This window comes from Chamaea fasciata, unplaced genomic scaffold (genome assembly GCF_029207755.1).
Source record: "Chamaea fasciata isolate MVZ Bird 193981 ecotype frontalis unplaced genomic scaffold, bChaFas1.0.hap1 SCAF_7, whole genome shotgun sequence".
Lineage (NCBI taxonomy): Eukaryota > Metazoa > Chordata > Aves > Passeriformes > Sylviidae > Chamaea > Chamaea fasciata.
In genome coordinates, this window is record NW_027094092.1 from 25,201,914 (window position 1) to 25,228,927 (window position 27,014).

Consider the following 27,014-nt stretch of genomic DNA (forward strand, 5'->3'; position numbering starts at 1 on the left):
CTCCATGCATGATCTAAGTGATAAACAGTTGTATAAACCATGCAAAGAGTACTGAACTGAATGCCACATTCAAAGCTGTTACATCCAAATAATCGAGAACACTAGTACATGGCCTACCTAATATTTTTTCTTCTTCCAAATACATTAAAGATCAACTATAGTCTATTTTTAAAAACAGTAGATTCTTTTGGCCAACTTTACTCTAATAACTTAAAATAATCCCAGAAGTTACAAAAATCTGCATGATGTACTAATATACCTGCTCATATAGGTTGGCCAGCCAATTCATGCCTTTCAGTTGATAACCTTTCAGTTTTCCATTGAAAATGGTAGGCTGTGGAATATCTTCTCCTGCTCGGATAGATGGGTTTGCTAAACTGTAGCTCTCTCCAAAGCCAGTACCAGACTTGTTAGCAGCCCGTAGAGCAGCTGCCCGGCTCTCCTTCGCATCTTCATCAAATGATCTGGTCTGAACAGGAATAGGAGGGAATGCATAAGGTGGTGAGAATATTAACTTACCAAGAAACTATAGCGTACAAGCCTTTATAATTCACACTAAGACATGATACTCGTCAAAAACAAAGAGAAAATGACCCTGTTCCTATAGCCCAAATCCTTATACTCTGGTTTTCTACTTGTTTAGCACAAAATGTGTCAATGGAATTAAAATCAAATCTGGCCCCCAGATTAACCTATTTGACTTGGCTGCTATGAAAATCCTGGTACTGTGGCCTCTGCCAATTACTTTGCTTGCCCTTCTACTTCAAGGATCCCAAAAATACATACCCGGGCTTGATGAATCTGGTAAGCATCCTCAGCATTCTTCAGAGCTTGCGCCTTGTAATAGTTGCTATCTGAAAATACCATACCCGTGTTAGAGTTCTGCAGCAGTAACCATCCAAACACACAGATAAATTCCAATAATTGAAGCAGTCCTCTTGCAGAGAAGGATGCTGTGCTTCAAATTGTTAAGTTTGTACGATAACATAGGGAGTACAGTAAATTTCAAAAGACTGCAAGGAAAGGACTGTAGATGAATCACTTACCATAATCTTCTTGGGTTATGTTGACTACTACTCCTCCACCAATATCAATCTGCCTTTGGGTAGAGCTGTCTTCCAGTTTACGCAGGATTTCCTCCTGTATCCCATCGTGTCCAATATCTCGTTTACGACTCATAAAATGGGCATATAATTCAGTTTGTGTGATCAGGAAGTTAAGTTTGCGCTGCTGTCTCTTAGCCTAAGAGAAGAGCATTTACCAAACACAGAAGGAGAAAAAGAAACAGGCCAAGAGTTCAATGTTAAAAATATAATTAAACAAAAAAAAAATTAATCTAATAATGTATCAACAACTAATCTATCTAGATTATGTCAAGCACATCATTTTGCTAAGTGCTACATTATTAGTTGCACATAAGAACACTGACCAACTCCATAAATATATATATTAAAATATAAAATTGTTGTAAATGAAGTTTTTTTAAATTCAGTAATCATGACAAAACTCACCATAATCTAATACAAGAAAGTTTAAAAGTTTTGTTTATACCGAAAAATTAAAATATCAACAAAAAATAGCACAACTTTAGTGGTCTATAGTAAAAGAACTCAGCAATTAAGAAATGCTCCCACGGCAACCTCACTCCCACATTCTGTTACTTATTAGCAGAGGGAATTATGATAGTACGCAAGAAATACATCAGTAGGTAATACAGCTGAGATATTATCACTACTCAGCATTCAGCAAGACCTTGCAGAAGCTGTGTTCACCCTTTGGCTCTGGCAAAAAAAATACAACAGTAAAAAACTGCCTATTAACCTAAGTGAGCAGAAAACTTCATAAAATCCTTATGAATTTACAAGAAAGAGAGGAACGCAAAAAAATACAAGCATAATTTAAGCATAAAACTGAATATAAGCATTCTAAAGATTCAATCTTTCCTCATATGAGGTGTACACACCTGAAGTAAAAACCAGAGATTCACTAGAGAGCTTTTGCAAGGAAACCTTCTCAAATTCAATCCCTTTTACTCTGTAATGGAGTCCAGGAAGTTGCTAGTTGGCCAACAGAAAAGCAAGCACAAAAAAAATCTGGGCCCCATACATAAATTACAGTAGGAGTTTACAGCAGGGGAAAAAAAGGACAGGAAAAAAATTCAATGTCAATAAAAGTGTCTTCCCTTCTGGACCCAGAAAGATGTACAAACCACCACAAACCATTGGCCCTTACCAACTGAGCTGTGTATGTCCGTGAGACATGCACTGCTTCTCTAATTCCTTCCTCTATTTCACTCAATTATAAAGAATTTATGTAGTTTGAAGGGTTTCTTTTTAATCACCTTGTGTTAACATTAGAATAATTATGTAAAGAAAAATAAGAGAGCAGAAGAAACATGTGGAATAGCACTGAAACAGAACAAAGAACTGAATTTCAAGGCTTGGATTTAGACACTCAAATTATCCAGTCACTTCTGTGACTCCTCAGCATATTAAGTATCAGCAATCTGTGATTCTGCTGTACCTCTCTCATCTCCTCATCCAGCTTGCGTTGCTCCAGAGCCTCCTTCTCAGCTCGTTTCCGATGCTCCTTTTCCACCTTTTCATACTTTTTCCAATAGAGAAGCATCTCCTTGGTGAGACGACGTGCTCGTGGTAGAGTTTCCTTACAGTTTTTCTGCGCTTGGAGAGCAGCTCTGCGTACCTCCCTCATGCACTGGTGGGCAAGCTAGAGGGAAAGGAGGTTTAGGAAAAGTGGTAAAATGGGCAGATTGTAAAGAAAGTCAGCAATAAACAATATCAGATTTCATTATAACCAAGTCTGATACTTCACTCAGCAGCAATGCTTCTGAAATGGCATGAGATGATGCAATCTTCCAAAAAAATTCTGAGATGGTGCACAAGACAAAATCTTGAAGACAGTTTCAGCATGGCATAATACTTAGAAGACTGATCTGAGGGATAGGTCCTTGAAAGGGACTCAGAACAACAAAATTCAAGGCTTGCCTACAGCTCTGACTCACCTATTTCTTGACACTTTTCTGAGGTTATTTTCTTATTTTTCAGTAAGAATATAATTAAGAATACTGCAATAGCATGATTGGTGGAACACAATCCTGTTCACATTAATACACAGAAAAGTGAGTAAGCATTCTACAGCTTTGCTACTATTTCATGAAGCATAAGAAAATGTAATTTTTTTTTTTCTAGTAGAAATAATTTTATGTCATTGTAATAACGATAAAAATTGCTGGGGTTTTTTGTTTGTGATGGTCTTTTCTTCCACTAAAATTTGCACATCAACAATTCTAACATACAGATTTCAAATGATAGAACAAAATGAAGGCAAAAAAAAAGAGTGAAACTTTAAAAAATGTAAATCCTAGTTGCCCAGTTTCTTAAACATACGAGCAAGTCCAATTTTCTGCATCCCTTACATAGAAAATGCTCCCTTTCTCGATAATGTATATGCAGAACAGGAAATTTTCTACATCACCTTCTCTTCTCAGTCATGTACTTGGTTATCATTTCATCACTGGCCATATTAATGAATCAGACACTTGAGCATAACCCTTGAAAACTTCCCAGAAAGCAGTTACCCAGTGTTTGTAAGTGATGTTCTCTAGGTAGAAACAATGCTGATTCTCAGAGAAGATTGAAGAGAAGACGGATTGCTTTTGCAATCACTTAGCTGAAAACTGCTCTATTTTTAAACTCAGGTCCTCTACATATTTATCTAAATTAAAGCATTTCATATTCCAAGACCCCCTTTGATTTCAACCAGAATGCTTAAAACCAGTAAGTTTTAAGTAGTGGATAGATGGGCAACTCAAAAGTCGAAGTGTACCAAAGCCACTAGATCAATAAATTTAAAATGTACAAACTAAATCTTTCAAAAGCCAGAAAGATCTCATGAAAGGAGCTCATGTTGCTTGTTTCATCTGTTGCTTATGAAACAAAATGACACAACTAAAAAATGAAAAGCCTTATATATCACAACTAATTATATACTGTGCTTTCTCCTATACTGTCCTGCTAACATAATCAGTATTGTTAAGAAACAGAAGAAACATAAAGAGGTTACAGTTTGCTTATTACATCCAGTAGGAGGAACAGCATGAAACTAAACCACCTACCTTTTTGCTGTTGGTTAGGAAGAGGTTACGGGCTGAAGCTTTCTGTTTGTATGCCTGTAAAAGAACACAACCTTTAAATTAGTGAAAGGGTAATGGCTTCACAGTATTTTAAAAAATCACTGTCTAGCCTTCAGCAGGTACATGTGCCAACTTCAGTTATGCACACTACTGTATAACTGAGAAAAAGTACTGTAAGTACTCTTCATTTTGACTAAAACAGCCTTTCATCCTTAAATTACTGAAGGCATACATAGACATATTCCAAATCCTGAAGGAAGCATACAAAACACCTCCTTTTTCACAACTGTTTCTTTAATTACTGTTGCAAAGCAGGGTTCTCCTATTCCATTTTTACCACTAAAGCAAACAACATTTTCCACTGTTTCCAAAGATGTTAAGAATTTATGTAGATATAATGTTCTGCACACGATCAACATTAATCTTTATAAAAAATATGGTCTCTCTCATTGCTCATATCCTTTGTTTGGCTTTTAAGTTCATAAAGGATGATACGGTCATGACTTGTTGTAACTTCCTAGAATTCAAAGCCTGTTAACTGGGAACTTCAAAAAGCAGGTTCTAATGTCCACTCTGACCAATTCAGAAAACTACCAACAGTGAAGAATAGCCCTGGCAAAACACGGCATGATCCATTTAGGTACCACTGGTGATATCTCAACTACACGTTGCTTACGGATTACAGAATTCCAGTTGGGTCATTAATGACCACCAGAAAAATCAGGTCTCACTTTACTCTGTTTTTCTAAGTGTCAAGTCCCCACTAAGTTAATTTTCTATTTCACTTTCTTCTACCATCACTGATCTACTGCCATTAGCCAAGCTCACCTTTGGCAACTCCTTCTTAACAATGCTAAGCCACACTTTCCGCCGACGTGCATTGAGTTGCTCAATAGACAAATGCTTTTTCTTGGACCCGGGTGGTGGTGTGTCGTGGGAAAACTTGGCAAAAACTTTGGTCTGGTGATGGTGACGTCGTGGTGACTCCTCTGAAGAGAGTTCTTCATCCCGTCTCCTCTTTTTCTTTACTTTTTTCAACTTGCCTGCATGGCAACAACAGTCATAAAAATACATTTCTATTTTTGAGGCACATTTATTCAGGCACCTTTCCTGAGTAAATTCTCCTAGTCAATTTATATGTGGAACCAACAAAAAAGTCAAACTTATCCATGTTTGCCAATTCTGGTACAACTAATTTATACCATTAGATATCTCCTCCTTACTTGATAATGGAAAAGATTTTCCTGTTTAATAGAGAGGCGAAATGCAATTATTTCCACCCAGGGAAACATGCCTTGAGAGTTAAAATGTCTAGAACCTGGTGCAATGTTTCCTGCTTTGCAGCAAAATTCTACTTAAAGATAAGTAAAGGCAAAACATTTAAAGGTGGCAACATTATCATTTGGTACAGTAAGTCTCAAAGCAAACTTCTCAGCAAAGAGAAGATTGCACTGAAAGAGATTGGCATGTTGTCATGTCATATCAGCTTTCAGAGGAAACTGATACTGGTATCAGATATTAAAAATGTACACTGTGAGTATGCAAAATTATGGATGCCGCAGGACTAGTGAAGGAAAAAAACACCATAGTTAAAGGAACTTTCAAAAAGGAAGGAAGACAGCCAGAAATAACCCCTTTAAAACACAGCTCAAACTTAAGTACTTACACTAAGAGTTCACCTTACTCGGACAGTTCATAGCCTTCTCTGCTTCCTTACAGACTTACAACTACTGCCAGGCCAAAGAAGAAAGGAAACTGTACTTCCTGGCAAATGTGCATATCAGAAACTCCAGCTGTTATGTCAGAGATATAATTCAATTCTAACTGACATCAAACATCAACTCTGAGTTCCCTCTATTTTCTCTCACTCCCTCTAACTTCCTGATCACTAAAACTACATATTCAGGAATAACTACAGCTGGGTAAGTTCTTACACTTTTCAAGGACCTATCATGTTTTCAAAATGCTCTTGAGTAAATGGATCATGACATGAAACAATGTTTATGGATTCCAAACCACTGAATAAGGTCCATAAAGAATGTCTTAAGCCATGAACTCTCCAGTCACACACTCTTTTTCCACCCTAGCTTTCTAGAAGCCAGATGATAACGCACAATATTTTCTGACAACATTTTTTTTCTCAGAACTTGGTATTTCTCTGCAAAACCCACAAGTTTTGAACATTTATGTTTAGTCAAAAATACAACACAGGAAAGAAGTTAAACCACAGCAGCCTTTTAAAAGCATAAGGTTAGTGATTTTACCTTTTATTTTTTTCTCTTCTTTAAACTTCTTTTTCTTGGGCCCTAGCAGGTGTCGCTGCTGCTCGTAGTAGGGGTCGTAGGTAGAGAGCAGCCCCGCACTGTAGTACTGGTACTGCTGCAACTGAAGGGTGAGAGTAAGCAGGTAATACAGACAGCCCTAAACAAGCTCAGATCCTGAACATAAACAAGAGACCAGGAAGCGTGCACTCCTCCATATTTTGCATTTGTTATCAATTATCAGAGAGTGTCTAAAGTGAAACCACTGTTCCCAGGGGTGGCCTCCAAGTTCTGCACTGGGAACTGAGCCCACCTGGTTAAGGAAGAGGGAAGAGCAGGACGTGAAGGTTGCACTTTCAAAACATACTGCTCTGTCTTTTCCATACAGGTGCTGCCCAGCAAGACAACACATTACATGAAGAGGTCCAATTATGGACCTAATATTTGTTTTGCTTGCACTCCCAAATTACACAGATGTTTTACTTTAACATTCCAAAGGATGTAAAAGGACAGGTTTAAAGAAAAGGCAATTAGAAGATTTCCAAAAGGACAAACAACTTGAACACTCAGATTGTCAAGTAAAAATATAGCTGCCTCAGCACTTTTTCCCCTGAATGATGAAAAATGCCAGTATATTCCCAGCATTATTCAAATAAAGTACTGAAGAACTCCACACAGGTTACACATAAATGGGCAAATTAAAGGCAGCACCACTCAGAAATTAACTATTTAAAACCCAAGCATACTTTTAAGTTAATGGAAGATTTTTGAAAAGTGAGATCATGAGCATTAACAAATTTTTCTGATATATGTTCCCCTCCCCCCATAACTGTGTACTACTGATCTGACACTCACTGCTTACTTTCACTGGTATTATTTTTTACTAGTCTGGAAAGAAGTACTTGTGTAAAATCTGACAAAATTATGACCTGTGTAAAAATGTGGTATATAACTATTTTTGTAGCTATGCAATATTTCAAGAAGCTAACACAGTATTGGTTCAGAGTTTCACAAGTAAACAAAGGAAAGAAGTAGAGAGAGGCAAAGACCTGTCTGGGAAAATATTTCTTCAATCTTTTGGAGGAATTCAAAAAGAATATAAAACAGGAAGACAAATTTTAACTTCCAACACATTCTCTGATAACAGAATAGGGTAACCTCCTTCATCTAAGACTTTCTACTGCAATTCAAATCAGCAGTGAACATTTCTGCAAAAGCCCTTATAATTTGAAAGAATCTATTATTAGAATCAAAGCAGCCATAGAATGTGGCTTAATATTAAGAAAAATGCAAAAATGCAGCAGACTATTTTCTTCTAAGGGAAAGAAAGAGAATATCAAAAGAAAATCCAAAACAAACAAAATAAAGGTAAAAAGAAAGAAAAAAAGTCAAGTTAAACCTCAAATCATGACAGAAAATGACAAGGTAGTAAACTAGGCACCTCCTTTCAAGACTGTAAACATCACCTTACTATTCATCACTTCAATGATGATATAGATACACTTGAATAATAGCGACTACCTGTACTAGAATTTAACTTGCAGCATCTCCATTTTCATATACATTGCACATATGTCATCCAAATCTTCCATTCTAACACCCAATATTTGCTCTAGTGACTGGGTCAGAGCACTGTGGAAGCTATATATAACATGGGCCAGCACTAAGTTACATGCATCATCGACAGATTCACAGCATCGTTCATTCTATATATGGAATTGGTTAAATAACCCTTGTCTAAAAGTGATGTTAGGCAGTTACTGTCTACCAAAGAGTGTATTTTTCAGTCCACAAAATTATGAGTTTTGATAAAAACATAAGAGCAGTTAAAATAATGCAGTTAAAGGAAAGAATAAAAATCAAGGAAATGTAAAAATTCTGACTTTTTACCTCTTTGTCTTTGCTATATTTACTTTGATGCAATTTTTTATACTTGTGTAATCGCAGCATATCGTGAAGTTCCTCCTTTGAAAGAGAAAATTCTTCTTCCTCCTCTCCATCCTCATCACTTGGTGATTCTGTGTCACTGGAATCATCACTCAGAAGGATACTCTAACAAGAATAAATGGGAAGTAATTAAACAATCCCAAATCACTTCCCTGAATTGTTTATTTATGCAAAGCACTCTTGAGCCCTTACCTAATGAAGGGGTGTGCATCTGGCTCAACAATGATACTTAGCACCTACAAAGTGTCCATCTAAAATAACTCAAAGAAAATAGTTTTCTGAGGAGCAGACCTGTGTACCAGTGAATTCAATATACGTTTTCTGATTTGGAGGGAAGTAGTTTTCTGTTAGTTTGTGATACTTAAATCATTTTAGTCCACTTTGTTTATGGTCTCAGAAAAGCAGCAGTGGAAAAAGCCAGGATAACAGCAGGGGTATTTTGTGATGTGTGGTTTGCAGCAGCTTCCCTACCCCATTTGGGGTTTGTCTCACTATTCTACCACTTCTACCTGCATCAGTTTCTGCAAGTTTGGCTCTTGTTCGACCTCTTGGCAACACGTTTCTGCTAACTTGAGATGGCTACAATACAGTGAAAATGCAAAGATGGCACAAAGCCACCACTTGACTCTCTTCTGCCATCCTCACTGAGACCTTGTACTGAGTTCAACTTAAAAACAAATTTTCATCCAAGTCCCATATCTCCATTTAATACATTTTATAATAGATTCGTTTAATTTGGACAGTGTACTAAAATTAAATCAGATTCTGAATGTAAACTAACTGCCAAGTCCACCACTAAATTGCACTTCCATGTACCATATCCACATGCCTTTTCGACATCTCCAGGAACGGTGATTTCAACATTTCCCTGGGGAGCCCGTTCTAATGCCTGACCATCCTTCCCAGTAAAGAAAATTCTACTAATATACAATATAAACTTCCCCTGGCAAAACTTGAGGATGTTTCTCTTCCTTGTTATTTGGCAGAAAAGACTCATCCTCACCTCACTACAGTCTCCCTTCAGGGAGTTGTAGAAAGCAATAAAGTTCCCCCCAAACCTCCTTTTCTCCAGGCTTAATACCCCCAGCTCCCTCAGCTGCTCCCCCTAAGAATTGTACTCCAGAGCCTTCCCCAACTCCATTGCCCTTGTCTGGACATGCTCCAGCACCTCAGTGTCTTTCTCACAGTGAGAGGCCCGAACTGGACACAGGGTTCAAGGCATGGCCTCACCATGACACCAAGTACAGGGAGACAATCACTGCTGGTCCTGCTGGCCACACTATTGCTGATACAGGCCAGGATGCCATTGGCCTTCTTGGCCACCTGGACACACACTGGATCATGTTCAGCTGCTGTCAGCCAGCACCCCCAGGTCCTTTTCTGCTGGGCAGCTTTACAGCCACTCCTCCCCCAGCCTGTAGTACTGCCTGGGGTTGTTGTGACCCAAGGGCAGGACATCCACTTTGTTGAACCTCACGCAACTGGCCTTGGCCCATGATCCAGCCTGTCCAGATCACTCTGCAGAGCCTTCCTGCCCTTCAGCAGATCAACACTCTCACCCAACCTGTCTGCAAGTAACTGAGGGTGCATTTGATCCCTTCATTCACATCATTGATAAAGTACAGGACCAGGCCTGATACTGAGCCCTGGCGACCACCACTGGAGCTGGCCACCAGCTGGATGTAACTCCAGGCACCACCACTGGCTGGGCCCAGTCATCCAGGCAGTTTTTCACCTGGTAAACCACTCACCCATCCAACATGAGCAGCCACCTCGTCAAGGAAAATCCTGTGGGAGATGCTGTCAAAGGCTTTACTGAAGTCTAGACAGACATTCACAACCCTTCCTTCATCCATTAGGCAGGTCACCTTGTCACAGAATATCATCAGGCTGGTCAAGCAGAACCTGACTTTCATAAACTCATCCTGGCTGGGCCTGAACCCCCTGTTATCTCGCACATGCTGTGTGATGATACTCAAGATGATCTGCTCCATAACCTTTCACAAAGCACCAAGGCCAGGCTGACAGTTCTGTAGTTCCCTAGGTCCTGTTACCAGCTTTTCTCGTAAATGGTTGTCATGTTTGCAAACTTTCAGTCAACTGGGACCTCCCTGGTTAGCCAGGACTGTTGGTAAATGACTGAGAATAGCTAGGTGGGTAACGCTACTCACAAATTCCACAGTAGCTGCACTTCTATCCAATATTCTTACCTTCAGCCACTTTCTGCTTTTCTTCAGTTTGGAAAAATTATACAAGCTCCCTTTCTCAGACTTTGGTTCTGTTTAGAGAAAAAAAAAAAAAAAGTTCTTAAGAAATAATGCTTTTCCAGACTAACCCAAAGAAAGCAGAGATTTAACTTAGTGCATGCCTACCTGGCTGGAGTACTCCATTCAGGGAATGTGCGTTCAGCATCCCAGAATTCCCTGCTCCAGAAGACTCTCCAAGCAAGGAGTTTGGAGGCTCTTCCTTAACTTGCATCAGGGGATCCCCAGACTGAGGCAGCAAAGGATTGTCATCCAATCCATCTTCACTTTCATCACTGCAAGAAGATCCATAATACAGTGATAATGACAGGAAAATATTCAAACGAGAAGATGTCCATCCAACTTACTTACATATGGGCATTTGTCTAAAGGTTTGAGACTTGAGACAGCTTCAGATGTAATTTTACACATTGGAAATATTGCTGTTCATAATCTCCCATGAACCCCTTAGCAACAGTTAATCATCAGACCAGCCTGGCTATGCTATGAACCTGCACCTCCAGTCTTGAACTAGGTATCTAGTACTAGAAACATGAACTATGCAAGTCAAACCAAAGCACAATATATGGGACATGTGAGATATGTAGATATACCAAAAGATCCTTTTGTGGGTCTTATTACATGCTTGTAAATATATCTGTTATCTGTTGCCCATTCAGTTACCAATTCTGTAACTCCACAATTCCAAAACACTGATGAGATTAAGTATGTAATTGGTTTGGGACAGAAACACACAGTGATGATGGTTCATTGCTACAACTTACACAAATTCTGCATCTCACAATAGTCTTTCCATTTTCTTTATGACTAAAGGCTGTAAGTGTCCCTGAAAATCTACTTAGGGCTTCGTCATCCTACTTCTTGCAGACAGAGGAAGTTTTGGCCACTCAGCTAACAAAAAGAGCTTTAAAACATTTTACTAATTCGTACATGAGCTGGTAACACACTCTATTATCACTATGAACTGAGAAAAGCACAGTCCAAAATCTTTCATACAATCATATAATATCCCAAGTTGGAAGGGAGTCACAAAAATCTTTAAGTCTAACTGCTGGGCCTTCACAGGAAAGTCCCCAGGAATCACAGCATGTGCCTGAAAGTATTGTCCAAATGTTTCCTGAACTCTGTCAGGCTGGTGCTGTGACCACTTCCCTGGGGAACTTGTTCCAGTGCCCAACCACCCTCTGGATGGAGAACCTTTCCCTAATATCCCACCCAAATCTTCCCTGACAAAACTTCATGTCATTCCCTCAGGTCCTGTTAGTGGTCATCATAGAGAAGAAATCAGAAAGGCTTTGTTTCAAAACTAAAAGCTAATGCTAGATTTGTTATTAAATTTATCAGTATTTTTTAGATTTCCTCTTCTCTAGGCTGAACAATCCAAGTGACCTCTCCTCCTTTAAAGCAGAAGAGTTTCTAAAGAACAAGTAACTGATAAATTCTTAATATGGTGTTGTCTGGGAACAATATAATAAAAATATTGTATTTTCTTGGCACTCCCAAGGGAAAGTAGAAAAGTTCTTGGTACCTGGATATACTCCTGTTAAAGATGGCAGACGTCTGTCGTAAGAACTGATCCAGTTGCAGAGCTTTTTCCAGGTATTGCAGATAGAGGGGTTTAGCCAGCTCTGAGCAGCTGCCATCCTCCCTGGCACCCAGCTCTGAGGCCATAGAACAAACTTCTCCTCATGCACAGGTGCCTCTGAACACACAGCTGTAAAAGGAAACAACAGCCATCAGCACCACAGCTCCTCTGAAAGGAGCAAACCGGGGAGCAGACAGATCTACCAAGGCAATTCTGGACAAAAGCTTGGGTTGCAGTTAATAGGTACAGCGAACAAACAGAAATTGCCATTCAACTTTCCACCACAGTACTACCACAGCCAAGAACTAGATTCTTAGTCTTCTGGTTTGTGACTTTGTGGTTGCTCTTTGATAGGAACAAGCACTGTTTTAACTTAGTATGATAATCCAAGTGGTGACATAGAAATTCAAAGTATTATGAAGACAGTCCTCAAGCATGTAAAGTAAGCTTTCATCATTATTAAACAGAACCTGTTTAACCCTGAACAGAGAACATATATATGTAATAATTAACTCTAAGAAGGAAGAATTACTAAAAGTACTGTTCCTCGCTTGTTTTTAACCATTCAGTTCACAGCTGTAGTCTACGGAATACTTGTAATATTTCTCCCTTACCTTAAAGCAATGCTACTCTTTCAGCACTGAAAATATCGCTGTTACCTGCTGGCAAACAAGATACAAACACTTGACCAAAACCCCTTCCATTCTAAAGTGCAACTGTTATTTTATAAAGAAAAATAACACTTAACAAGCAATTTGTAACACTTTTTAATATTTACAAATTTAGAATGTATTCTAGCATAATGTTTTTCAACTAGTAAAAATTGTCCACATGATTTTATTTGTTCTCTGGATTTAAGATTCATAATAAAGCCAAGTGCAGGCCCCTGCAATTTTTGCACACTACATACTCTAGAAACAAAGGTATCGAAACATTTTATCGCTCTGTCAACTGCAGTTTTCTCTTCCTTCAACTACAAAGGACATCATACCAACTGTTAGAATAATAGCTGCCTCAACTCGAATTTTACTTTTCTTTGACTACAAAAGATGCCATCACTGTTACAACAGTGAGAAAGGTACATGATTTCCAAAGCCAGACTTGTTACTGTAGAAGTGAACGTGCTGTCAAGATATTAAATATCTACAAATAACAAATAATAAAAAAAAATATCTTAAGCTTTTGCTTCTGGTGGATGACAAAAATCATAGAATGGTTTAGGTTGGAAAGACTCTTAGAGAACATCTAGTTTCAACCCCCGCCACAGGCAGGGACACCTCTCACTAGAACAGGCTGCTCAAATTAAAACCAGTTAGACTTAGATTAACTATTCTTCTGAAGGATTCTTCTGTTTTTTATGACTTCTTAAAAATACTACAAAACCTGAAGCAACTTCGCATTAATTTATTGAAAGACATTTTATATTGGGTCAATTACTAAATCAGTGGCTAAATTGTTTTATGCTTATGTAAGTGAACATACAGATTGAGTCTCCAATCTTCAAGTTGTTCTCTCTTTGCATATACAGATCCAAAACCCAGCATCGAACCTTCTCTAAGTCTTTTATCCTCCAAAATTAGAGAACAGATTCAGAACTTCAAAGTTACAATAAACTACCATAAGTGATTCTCATCTTGAGACTAATGGCTGTGCTTGAACAAGAGCAAATTGTATTATCTCTTAGTAAATACTGGGTCTTGAGTTAACAACCTTCCCACAGAGAATAACCGGTAACACACCAGAATTTGTTGGGCAAGGTAACAGCTCTGTGATAAAAAATATTTTTATACTGAGGCTTTCTACATATTAGGTCTTTGCATACCTGACAGTAATTAAATGATTGACCTCTGTCACCAAATACTTATTTCCAGCAGAACTTAGCAACACCTGAAAGCTTTCCCTACGATAAGAGTAGTGAGATGCACATTTTCCAAGCAACTTTCATCTACATATGTCATAGCAGGCATTGAAACAGGCATTTGAAACCAAATCAACCAAACAAAAAAACTAAAATTAAGAACTGTCTTCCAAGACAGAGGGCTATGAACCATAAACTCATTTAGGCTGGGTAAGACCTCCAGGATCATCAAGTCCAGCTGCTAATCCAGCACTGCCAAGTCCACTACAAAACAATGTCCCCAAGTACCACATCCACACACCTTTTAAATACCTCCAGGGACAGTGACTCAGCCTCTTGCCTGAGCAGCTTGTTCCAATGCTTGGCAACCCTTTCTGTGAAGAAATTAAGTAAAAGGGTTTGAAAATGAGAAGAAACATGAAACTTGTGCCTCTAATGGAAGAGATCATTCATGAGGTGGTAGAAAAGAACACCTTGAAGGTGAAAGGGGTTTTCCTTTCCTTATGAGCACCAATAAAAATTACATCTATTACAAGAGCAAAAATCCCTCCCTATTATCATGGCAAAAAAAGTACAGTGATTCCTTTTCTCATTCCATTTCAAAATGTATCCATCAACAAGGGTATGTATTATATTAACACAGTTAACTCAGAACACAGCATCTTTCACCTGTCTTCTCTTTGCAGAAAACCACATTCCCAAAACTCAACCTTGCATTTCCACATTTAATAAAGTCCTCCTTGACCTGACATGGTATAACTACTCTGCATTCCACCCATATAAAAAGACATGCTTTTGCTTGTCTTCCTATTTTAATTGATCCACAAGGCTCCTGCACACACAACATTAATTACTCTTGCTCTCAAAACAGTTACTACTCTGTATCCTGCCTACCAAATAAACAAATAAGCATGGGAAAGCTTAACAATACCCTTAAAACATATTTACAATGCCCAAAATACACATAGTAAGTGTTACTCAAGCATAGTGAATTGTGAATAACTCAGATATTTAACTCAGCCTTTCATTTATTTATATGCTGACAGTCACAGATTCTCTGCTGATTAAAGTAATAATACAGAGGGTAAGTGACAGATAATTCATTCTCCATTCTTTCATTTGTACTCTAAGTTTTAACAAAGATTTCCAAGGGCAAAAACTGATCGAACACTGAAGTGAGAGAAGATAGGAACAAACAATGAGAGGCACACAGCCTGATCCACTACTGTATGTTACTGTTAACAGCATCACCAACATACTGCTTCGGTGGATTTACATGGTAATGATATTCATTCCAGCTTTCTTTGACATTTTTGAAACAAATCTACCCTTTTGACCACTCAGTTTAAGGAAAAAATACAGATTTTCTAAGACATGTCATTACTGATGATACCATCTAGATAAATACTCACATGTTACAGGGGTAAAATGAGCAGAAGCTGCAGAGTAATCCTTGTGCCATCATGGCTTTCTTACTGATACATACCAATTTAAGTTTCAGTATCAAATCCAATAGGTATTTGCTTTCTCCCGTTCTCTCCCCTAGAGTTCTAACAGTTAAGAAAACCTGCGTTTGGAAATAAATAGCTTCTGCACTGCCAGGCTGGCACATTAAATCCTCTAGCATTCTTAATCAGAATTTCACACTTAAGCTACTTAATTGTATCATATGGACCATAAAATTATTAAAAGTACAGGTAAAATATCAGCAGGAATGTAATAACTTCATGTAAATAACTTTCATAATAATTGTATTTTTTTAGTATCTAAGTTCAGTTCTGAAAGAGCCTTCCTTATCCTGTTTTAAATCACATAGCTTAGTTTAATGTTAATGTAGGTGTGGGGTTTTTTCTTCCCTCACTCTTGTTTTTGCAAGTCTGCCCATTTATAGCATCCAGTAAGTAAACACCCCACACTGGAGAAGAATCCTCCAAGGACATCTTCTGAGAGCAGTCAGGTTTTATAACTAGGTTTCCACATTTTATGCCCACTGACCTGCACCAACCAAACCACAAAACCGTGGTCTCCTGAAGCAGCTTAGCTTCAAAAGTAGATTCTCCCAATTTAAACAAATATCCACAGCGTATTTCTGAATGGAAGTGCAGCAAGCTTTTGTTACTGGTATCAAACAGGAACCCCATAAGTGCTATGTGCAAAATCTGGCTCTTGTGCCTAGCTGCAGGCTGGATGGGGGTTGCTTTGCAGAGCTGTTTGAAGGAGTACTTTTCCATCCATGAGTTTCTTGGTTTTTTTTCCCTTCAGCTGCTGCCACCTCTACACCTCAGATAAGGCCCAGAGGATTAGTTTTTCTGTTCCTTATGAGCAACATCAACCATCACGGTAAATAATGACAAGTCCACTCCTAGCTGAGGACACAAACACAAGCTGCTGTGCAAGTAAAAGGTACTGGATTGCAGGTAATGCACAGCACCTCTTCTTAGCAAGGCAAATCAGGGAGGTAAAAGTAATTCAGTATCACCAGCCACACACTAAGTGCATGTGATATGAAGTGTGACCAGCTGGCAGGTGAGCACCAATACTTAAGTATTTCAGCCCATAGAAGTAGCTTCTTTTCCTCTACTCCATCCCATCACTGTAAGCACACTGACAAAATATCCATGTGGACAAAAACCTGAAATCACAGGAAGTATGTATTCCTCATTTATTTATAGCATTGAAGGTTTTATCCATAGCAGGATTAAAAACTGGGCAAAAATACAATCTTCTATGCCACCTTAGTTGCCTTGCAATTTCAGCAGTTTTCTTCTTGTGCTTTGCAATTTGACACCAACTTATTAAGACATGTTTTCTAAAGTTATGCAAACCCCTAAAATACTTTTCTTTTTTAAAGAAATTCAGAATTGAGACATACAAGTCTCGCTGGAGCAGAAGAACAGTTAATGCTGTGAGATTTTCCAGTAGTAACATCTCCAGAATAAATCCCGACATGAATACATATATATATATCCAAAGAGAAGATTCACTCAGTCAAGGTCTGTGTGGAAAAAGTAGACTAGCACAGTAATAACAGCTAGGCATATTCTTGTCAGACTTCTTCGTATGCATATAATCTCCAATAGAGAAAATTGTGCTGGTATTAAAAACCTGAAGAACTATTTTGCTTGAAGGAGAATTACACGCTCTCCTTTCCCCACTCACATTTTAGCTTGCTATGGTAAATGTATAGTTACACTAACAACAATTTCCCAGAGCTACAGCCCATGTTTTAAAGCAAAATATAATTCCCTTTTTTTTTTTTTTATGGCTGTTTCTTAAATAAAACCGGGATATGTAAGACGCTACATCTTTTCAAAAAGCAAATACGATATTTCATATGAACCTAAGACCCTCCACTAACCTTAAGCTGAACAAATAAAATTCACGTATATACAACTGAACTCTCAGTTCACACCATTTGAGTTTGAAATTTAAAAAAGCCATTTTAATTGCTTTTCTGAGTAACGAAATCTAGGTAAACTAGATGCTTTACTTGGCTGTTCTGCTTTTGTGGTAAGGCTTCATATTGTTTTCCAAGAAATGAGACAGCATTTCAGTGATCTGTGTTCCACCTTTTAATCACTTTTAAATACAGAGAAGAGCCAGTGGAGCACTGGCTCTGGATTTTCCAATTCCCAAAAAAACCCAGTTACAGATAGGGCCTAATTTATTATTTAAAAGAAAAACTACACAGCAGTATATCAGAAGCATATAAGTAGTAAACAGCAAAATATCTTCCAACATACTGAACACAAAAGTTGGCACGTCAGAGTTCTGCTTCCAAGTTTAAGCTAGCAGAAAAACAAACCTAACTATTTGATTGTTCCACTAGAATAATTCTTGTCCCAAAAGAGCAATTAATAATATTTATGGAGGCTCTGACAATGTATTTATACTCTATGCTCTACACACCAGCACCAACAGTTACTCTCAAACTTTGCCATTCTGTGCAAACAAAACGACAACTGCATGGATATTTTCAGTTTTGCTTGGTTTTTACTCCCTCCACCCCAGACCACGAAAAGGGAACTATGTCCAAAAAAAGCTCTAAGAGGACTTGCCATCTAAACCAATCTCTAGCATGTAGTCTAGCCTGTCAAAGAGCATGCTTATTACAGAATTTACAGCTTATTACATTATAGCCAAATGGAACAAAACTTGCTCATTTGAACCATCAAGAACTGGGAGGCAGTATTTTCAGCAACTTCAACAATATACATGTGAGAAATAAACAAGGTAAGAACAACAAGCACTTTTCTTTAGTCAATATCCTTCAGTGGAAAAAGGTTCAAGCTACAGTTCTGTTTCTTGAACTTTTCCCTCACTATCTTACCAACTTCTCAGTGTCACGACACTCTTACGCGTACACACTAAAGGAGTGACAACGCAAATGATTCGTGTAAGTTAAAAAATGTGTTGGTCACACACATACAGGCACATCAGATGTGCTGTAAAAATCCAAGCAGTACATGTCTGTGAGAAAGGAAACTAAAATCTGAATTATACACATTCCACTGTTAAAAACTAACTTGACTTGCACCATTTTCTTCACGCAAAGGTGAAAATATAATAAAGGAATTTATTATTATCTGCAGCACCGGAGAGGGCAAAATCTTCCCCAGAAGACAGGCAACAGCGTTAAGGACGTGTAACGCTAATCACGAACAGCAATTGTACTGAGCCACACAGAGAAATCGCACTAGGCTACCTGTTTGCAGTCAAACAGGAGCAGACTTTAACAGCGCAGCTTTAGAGAAGTGCGCATTCACCAGCGCGAACACAGCACTGAACGACGTTTCATGGGCACCAGGGAGACACTTTCCATCAACAACGCCACGAGTCTGGCAGGCGGCCCCTTCCTGCAGGTGCCGGTGGCTATTCCGGCGGCGCAGGGGAGGCCCGGCCCCCGCGCCGCCGGGCTCTGCGGGCAGCGCCGCGCCGCGCCGCGCCACGCGGCCGCACGCACACGGGCGGCCCTGCCGCGACTCCCGGGGCGGCCGTGGGGCGGAGGCCGCGCTCTGACGGCACCGGGGTGGAGGGGGGGGGGAGGCGGGCGCGTTCCCGCAGGCGCGCCCCCACAGGCGGCGGCGGGCGCGCGCTCCCGCGGGTGACGCGGCGTTCCCGGCCCGGCCGCGCCGCCGCCCTCGCCGCGCGCCCCCCCCCCCCCCCCGCCCGCACCCGCGCACGCGCCACCGCCCGCACGTGCGCCCGCAGGTGCGCGGCGGCGCCCCCGCCCCCCCCGCACAGCCCCCCCCCGCGCCTGGCGGGGCCCGGCCGCTGCTCCGGACGGGGCTGGGGGGGGGGGGGGGGGAACGGCGGATCCACGGCCGCCGGTACCGCGGGGCGCATCCGGCGGGCAGGGCGGGGAAGGGGCCTGTCTCTTTAAGAAGAGGCCCGGCTGCTGCGGCCGCCGGTCGGCGCGGGGGGTGAAGCCGCGGCCTGCCCGGCCGGCGCCCCCACTGCCACCTCCAGTAGCCCCGGCCCGGCGTGCCCTTGCGCAGTGGCCGCGGTGGCTCACCTGGGTAGCGGGCCCGGCGGCGACGCGGCGGCGGCGGCGGCGGGGGGCTGGGGGTGTCTCCCGGGCTCGCTCCCCCGCTTGCTCCACCCGGCCTCTCGCCCCGCGTTGCCGGGGCTGGCGTTGCCTGTCTCCTGCCGCGGGGCGCTCCCGGCTCCTGCCTCGCCAAGATGGCGCCCGCGCTGGTGCTGAGGAGGAGGCGGCGGCTGCGGGCGCTGGGACGGCGGCGGCGGCCACTTTCGCTCACTGAGAGGAGAGGAGCAGGGACACGGGGAGCCATGGCGGGGGGGAGGAGAGGCGCCATGCCCAGGCCTGATCAATCGAACTCCGCATGCCTGCCCGCCGCCCCGGCCCCGCGCCTGGGTCCCGCCGCCCCGCCCGCGCCGCCGTGGCCGCCGCACGAACCCCACGCCCGCACCGCGGGGCTCAGCCCCGCAGGGACCCCGCGGGGGGCCCTCGCTCATCGATGCGCTCCTGCGGCCGATTGGTAGGGTCTGGCGATGACGGAAATTGCCGAAGGGACTCGGCCAGGCGGCCGTGTGAGCCAGCGAGTCTCGCGCGAGGCGGGGCGGGGTCTCGCGATGCTGGCGCGGGGAGGCGGGTGCGTCCCGGAAGTGACGTACAGTCGCCCTTGAGGCGCCGCGGGGGGCGCGGGTGGGCTCGGGGCGCCGATCGCCGTCACTGCCGGGCCCGGGGCTGGCGGGCAGCCCGGGCCTTGCGGGTGTGGGGGTCCCCGAGGCCGCCCACGGCAGCCAGGCAGCCTGTGCTGGCCTGGCAGCCCCCTCCGCTGACGGGAGCCGTGAGGGGCTTGTGGCGCTGGAGCCGGGGCGCTGTCAGGGTTAACACGTGGGGGCATTTGGTGAGGCTACGTGCCTTCTACCGCTTTCGCTTTGTCATGCACTGAGAGTTGCAGAAGAGGAGCTCTGGACGAAACAGGCCTGAAGGTTAATTTCGAAGACGCTTTGCACTGTAAACACGATGTGGCCATCAGCTGTTCAGCGCCGCTGCCTCCCAATACCCACCCGTACACTCAGAGCAAATCCTTAAATGGATGATTAATACGGATCACCTACAGCATAGCGATGAAAATCTGTATTTCATGACTAAGCTGTGTTGCTCCAGCGCTCAATAGGTACCAGTGTCCTCGTTTTGGCTGGGATGGAGTTAATTCCTCAGCAGCTGGCACAATGCTGAATTTTGCATTCAGAATAAAAAACGTGTGCTGAGTTTTGCTAAATCGGGTTTATCCTAAGTTAAGGACTTAAGTTGTGTCTCATCCTCTGCCACTGAGGAGGAAAAAAAAAACCAGTCTTGGAAGGGTGCACAGGCAGGACGGCTGACCTGAACTTTTAATAATTCAAACTGACCAGAGTGATATTCCATACCATAGGACATCATGCCCAGGATAACTGAGGGCAGCTACTTGGGAATGGGGCCGATGTGGATTCAGAAGGGGAATCTGGCCTTGGTCAGCATGCGGTGAGCAATTGTATTGTGCATTGCTTGTTTGTCTTTCCCTTTTTATCATTCCTGTTATTTACTTTATTACTATATTTTACTTTGTTTTCAATTATTAAACTGTTCTTACCTTAAACTACAAGTTTTACTTTTGATTCTCTGCCCCATTCCACTGGGGTAGGGCAGGAGGAAGCAGCTCCATGGTGCTTAGTTGCCAGCTGAGCTTAAACCACCACACAGAGTTGCTAGGATATAAAAATAAGACCATTGCTACTGCTCCAGTAAAACTTCACTAAAGTTGTCCTTACTGATGCTAACTGTATCCCTGAGTACAGTGGGGAATTGTTTTGGAAGTGTGCATGATTTGGTTACATGTTAGAACCACGCTCAGACAAACAGAGCTGGCACTGAGCAGCATCACTATGGCTGATGGACCACTAAAAAAATAGCCCCTTTTTTCTTCTTTACGAAAATAGTAATTTTCAATCTTGTGCATCAGTGAGTGATGACTCCATTCCAATATATTTCTTTTCTTTATGCCATTCCCAAAAGAGAACCAAAGGGAAAGTGGTACCTATATTTACCCAAGAAAGTTTTGCTGCTTGCATCATTACAGTGGCACAGATGCAATTAGACCGTGAAGTCCTTCTCTGGAAATCCTTATTCCATGATAATGCCGTTCCAGTCAGAGATTTAGTCCTTGGAAGAGGCTGAGAAAGCAGCTCAATCTCTTACCAAGAAGGGTAGCCTCAGCAATTACATTGTATCCTGTAGAGATATTCCATACCACTCTTCTATATCCCAGCCCTGACGCCTTCATTTCTTAGCTCCTCTTCCCTCCCTCCTTCCCTTACCTGATGTATCACCATTTTCTGTCTAGTAATAGGACTGGATGGACCCAGATGATTTTGGTTGTGGAAATATAACTGAAGTACTCTTGATCTCTCTAACAGAAGAGCCTGCATGTTCCGCATTGTACCCCACTGGTTTGTTATAACCCATGACTATTTGGAAAAATATCCCTTCAGATAAATGACAGAGAGAAAACCTTGGCAGTTTTTCTGTCACTCTGCAAAGCAAGTCTGACTTACAGTTTCAAACAAAGACCTGTTTAAATACTGCTGATATAGTACTTTGTGGGGAGAGGTAAAAAAACCCAACACACCAGAAAACCAACGTGTTACCCCTAAAATATTTTTTAAAATGTTCAGATCCATCATAAACAAGTCACACTAATTTACATCCAAAGAAAACCAACTCAAACAGGTAGTGGCATGTACTCACACACAGGTGTCATATCCCTTCCAAGCTGGTGTCATTATTATTGCCACCTTTGCAGCCTGATGCCCAGATTGTTCTTGGACTGCAATCTGGTTGGCACAGTGACCTTTGACCTTTTCCATTCTTCCCTGTTCTACATTCGTCAGTGTTTCTGACGTGTCAGAAAACTTGTTCTGAGACTGAGGCATGGCGTACATTAATTTTGTCCTGTGGTAGAGCAGTGGTTTTGCCTCAATGCCTTATTTTGCTTGGGGAGGGACTGCTCCAAACCTCCTAAACTGTTTCTTACACACAGCACAGTGGTGTTACAGCCTTACCCACATGAGTTGGATGTGGCAGCACTGGCAAACAATGGTGGTGGTGGTCTGTAACTTCCAGCAGGAAGCTGCTCTAATGAGATTTTTACGTACCTGCAACAGGTAACAAAAGAACCAATACAGTTTAAGAAAATGGTCTGTTAACAATGCAAGAAAAATAAACGTAACTCTTTTAAAATCAAAAATAGCTCTTGGAATAAATGGAAATCAAAAACAAACCTAGAGAAGAACAGTCAGACACAGAAGGAATTTCCTCCAAAAGACAGACCATCATTATTTCCATTCAACAATGGAATGTTGAATTACCTGTCATTGTAAAGTCAGGAGCTTTTATTTGACACCTCTGCAAGGCGAATAGCCCCTTTTTTCACTTGGATGTCTCCAAACACCCAGTCTAAGCTCATCAAATCACCTGTGTCAGAAATTAAATTCATACAGTCTGCCTGAGGTCAGTTTAAGGTCCTCCCACAGATTTTACCACATGAATTTGATTTTCAAGTTCTGCTTTGATAAAGTACATCCTCGATTGTTGAAGGATGTGGTTTGAGACCCTGCTTTTTTTTTTTGGTGGGTAAGCAATCCCCGTCATCTCTGTAGTTTCTATCCTTCTGTGGATTGTTTCTCTCTATTAAATTCCATGGCTGGTTTGATCAAAAGACCATCCTCATTCATTCTTCTGTTGCTTTCTCTCTTCTCAGTTTCTGCATGTTTGCCAGCTGACATAGCTCCTCTGGCAGCTCCATGTAAGTGGGCTAATAAGGAGAAAGAAACAGAAAAGGAATCAAATCAATACATATGAAAAAATACACTATAGTTTTGTTAGAACCAGGGACGAGCTCCCTCTGTAATTAGCCAATGGAATACAATAATCCTGCTATCACATACAGCACAGCACCTTATCTACTGCAGCTTTACCAGGAGTGCACCGGGGATATCAACTGTGCTGCACACGGGTGTGGTTCATGGCTTTGTGCCACCAGTGCTCTGCATGTGAACTGGCACCTCTTAAACAAGAGCACTCTGCACTTTTAGGAAAATACTTGCTTCTGTACACTGTATCTGCTTCTGTATTTGCTTCTGATGGGTTCCCAGGCATCCGCTTCTTTGAATTGAAGTCCTAAACATGAGAACACGTCTGCATTTCCAAGTACTTAACAACCATCAATATGAATCCACAAGGAGAGTTAAAAATGTAGCACATGTAGCTCCTTTACTAGCTATTTTCTAATGACAGAGCTGCAGAGAAACAGAAACACATTTTCCTCCATGTCTGCATCCACAAGAAGAACAATTACTGCTGGCAGCCAGCTACACTGAAAATGCAGGAACTGCCAAGACTTTCAGGGTAGGAAGTTTGTGTTCACTCCTCCCCCTCAGCAGTGAGGAAGATAATCAGTTTCTGAAAGACACGGAAGTGGGAAGCTGAGAGTTTCGATAATGAAGCACTGAGGATCAGAGGTCACTGCTTTGCATCTGGTTTATGGGTAAAAAGTCAGGGAGCGTCCTCCCCTTGCTTAGTAATGTTTCCAAAAACATCAGGATCAAGGAGATGCCTTTCTTTTTATTTCCTTCCTTTTAATTTTTTCCCCTCTATTTTCTTTTTCATCCTCTTCTGCCAGTACTACATCAACAAGAATGTTGCATTATCCCTTTTGGCTGCTATGAACCACTGGCAATACTTCACTGTTGCTAGTAAATCAGACACAGGTTTGTGCAATCACGCATAAGTCTGAAATCAAGCGCTCCTGAATATGTTGAAGACCACAGGGATCATCTGACCCTAGTAAGAGCTGTGCATTTAGTCAGAAAGTGATTCTGGTATTTTGCCACTCCACATTTGGAGTTTAAATATGTATTACAAGCAGATTTCAGATAAAGTAGAAGAAACTTTTATTCTGTGATCTACTCATAAGATATGGAAACAACAGAAAATTATTAACAGTGAAATGACAGTGAAAATGGCTACTTTTACTACCCATACTAGATTTCTAAAGCAGTTGCTTCAGAAGGCAACTGCTTTAGAATGCAGGAAGTATGACAGCCAGATGAGATATCAAATTGATCTTCAAAATTCCATTTGAATTAATTCCTTGGCTAATCTTATGAAATAGATGGATTTAGAAAAGGATTGTCTTCTGCAAGCTGAGAACCACTTTAAAAATTCTACAAGTAGCCCAATACAAAGCAGAATTTGTACTCTCTTCCCTTTAACAAACTGTTCTTTTCTCTTGTGTCATGCCTACTTTCGCATGCATTGCACATTGAAAATTCACATGTCAAGCTCATTACTTTTTTCTATGAACCAGGAACAACCTTCTTTTTTCGGCGGCTTTCCTCTATAGAGAAAAGATTTTCAAATATGACCTCCTCTCTTATATCTGTGAAGCAACTATGACCTCTTGTGGTTATCTAATCTACTCCTAAATCCTCAATAATGGGATTTACGGCTCTGAGACCTTAAGTAATTCCCAAAGGATTCAAGTCTGTGCTTCAGTGCTTTGTTAAACTAGGGCAAAGAAAAATACAATTTTTTTCATGTAGATAGAGCTGCATTCTCTTTTCCTAATAAATACTTCAAGACACTTAAAAATGCAAAAATGAGGCACTGAAAGGATTTAATCATGTTAGTTTGGTCTCTGTCTTGATGAATGAGGATGTTTAACCATGCACTTTTCACCCAAATTTAATACCAACAATATCTTACACAGTTAGTGCAAACCCTCACAAGATTATTTCATTGAGCAGACAGAAAAAGACCACGCCAATACCACTGCTTGTTTGGTTTGCATGGACCTGTTCTTTCCAGTAGTGCAGTAAGTCAAGCTCTTTCACCAAAAATCTCATTTCCTCCACTTTCTGCTTTAAAAATTAACAAGCAATTACAGAAGTGTCCACCATCTGGCCACTCCAAGGTACCTGAGCATACACTACTACTGGTTCTATGTAACCAAAGATGAAAAATGTTACTTTTTTAGATTTTTCACTTTTGTTTCAAGATAACAATTGTGAGAGTAAATGAGGATGACCAGATAACTCAGTCATGCTTTTATAGAATTAAAAATCTTTGGTCAACAAACATTACTCAGAAACAGTGTAGCAAACCAGCTCAGCGGTAAAGTTGATGGATAAGGAGAAAAATAGAAAAAGATGTGGGGACCAAACACTCTTATCAAAACAAAGCAACTCTGCCACCTCCAGGTACCAGCACTTTACACCTGCCTGTTGCTCTTCATATCCTCACACACCTACACAGCCCCTGTTGAGCCCAGTGGTTCTCAGTCTCTGCAGAGAGTGAACAGAAGGTGCAGGTGACTGTGCTCATGCCTTAAGAGATGCAACTCACCATCCAGTAGGTAAACGTGGGGTGGGTTCTGCTACCGAACTAACAGGAAATGGAGCTAGGTAGACACAGACACCAGCACTTCTGCTGCTGTACACAGGAAACAAAGTATGTATCATAAAGCAGGGTGTACAGCTGCAGAAAAGGAATCTTCTGTAACTGGGTCCTCCAGAGTTTTCCATTAGAGCCTTAGATCGAATCACTAACCAGAGAAATAATCAAAGACATACCTACCTTTGTGCTCACAAAGTGATCTCCAGACCCAGTCCAATAAACATTTAAATAAGCTGTCAGGTCAGACGTCAAGTTATCCATTAGAGATGAGTGGAGCAGCAGAAGGTACATAGCTTTCAGAACAAATACTTTAAGCAGAGAAGCTAGGAAGGGTCTCGAGAACCATATATCAGGATTCTCCTGTGTGATCCCAGTGCAGATGAAACCAGTTATTGTTGTGGTTTAATCCCAGCCACAAATTAAATACCATGCAGCTGTATGGTCACTCCCCTCAACCCCTATCATGGTAGGGAGGAGAACTGGAAAGAAAAGGTAAACTTTGTGGGTTGAGATAAGAATAGTTTAATAATTGAAAATAAAAAAGCTAATAATATAGTAATGATAAGAGGAAGGAGAGAAAGAAATAAATTCCAAGAGAAAAAGTGATGCACAATGTGCCATCACTGAGCAGCAATCAGCTCCCTTCCAGGTAACTCCTCCACTTTAAATACTGGGCATGGCCTTCTGTGGGCCAGTTTGGATCACCTGTCCTGGCCATAGTCCCACCTTTTTGTGCAGCTCCTCACGGCAGAGCATGGAAAAATGAAAAGCCCTCAGTTTAGGGAAAGCACTACTGATGGTAACAACCAAATCATCAGTGTGTTGCCAACACTATTCTCCTACTGAATCCAAAAACCGCAGTACTGTACCAGTTACCAAGAAGAAAATGTACTCTGTCCCAAGACATTTATTCAAGTAAACAAAAAAAAAATTAAGAAAGCTTTTCATCACAGACTTCTGGAGTTTACAACATATTTCCTGATG

At 41.4% G+C, this 27,014-nt stretch overlaps 1 protein-coding gene and 1 long non-coding RNA gene across 4 annotated transcripts in view; both read right to left on the reverse strand.

Moving 5' to 3' along the window:
- The window catches only part of INO80 (INO80 complex ATPase subunit), a 64,927-nt gene extending 45,237 nt beyond the window's left edge, over positions 1–19,690 (reverse strand). For both annotated transcript variants that reach the window (XM_066188061.1, XM_066188060.1), the window contains exons 1-12: positions 19,584–19,690; positions 12,154–12,339; positions 10,734–10,900; positions 10,572–10,639; positions 8,305–8,466; positions 6,418–6,538; positions 4,982–5,196; positions 4,136–4,189; positions 2,524–2,727; positions 1,047–1,242; positions 787–854; positions 260–469 (exon numbers count right to left, since the gene is read on the reverse strand). In XM_066188061.1, coding sequence (XP_066044158.1) covers positions 260–469; positions 787–854; positions 1,047–1,242; positions 2,524–2,727; positions 4,136–4,189; positions 4,982–5,196; positions 6,418–6,538; positions 8,305–8,466; positions 10,572–10,639; positions 10,734–10,900; positions 12,154–12,296 — 1,608 coding nt within the window. In that variant the 5' untranslated portion in view covers positions 12,297–12,339; positions 19,584–19,690. The remainder of the gene's footprint in view (positions 1–259; positions 470–786; positions 855–1,046; positions 1,243–2,523; positions 2,728–4,135; positions 4,190–4,981; positions 5,197–6,417; positions 6,539–8,304; positions 8,467–10,571; positions 10,640–10,733; positions 10,901–12,153; positions 12,340–19,583) is intronic.
- A 1,368-nt stretch (positions 19,691–21,058) lies between these two features.
- LOC136292396 (uncharacterized) lies at positions 21,059–26,547 on the reverse strand. 2 transcript variants are annotated; one of them, XR_010721896.1, is made up of 3 exons: positions 26,211–26,547; positions 22,943–23,388; positions 21,059–22,729 (listed from the first exon to the last, which is right to left on the reverse strand). It is a non-coding gene; the product is annotated as an uncharacterized lncRNA (long non-coding RNA). The 2 variants fall into 2 exon arrangements; XR_010721897.1 differs by lacking the exon at positions 26,211–26,547 and adding an exon at positions 25,980–26,029.
- Positions 26,548–27,014: the final 467 nt, after the last annotated feature.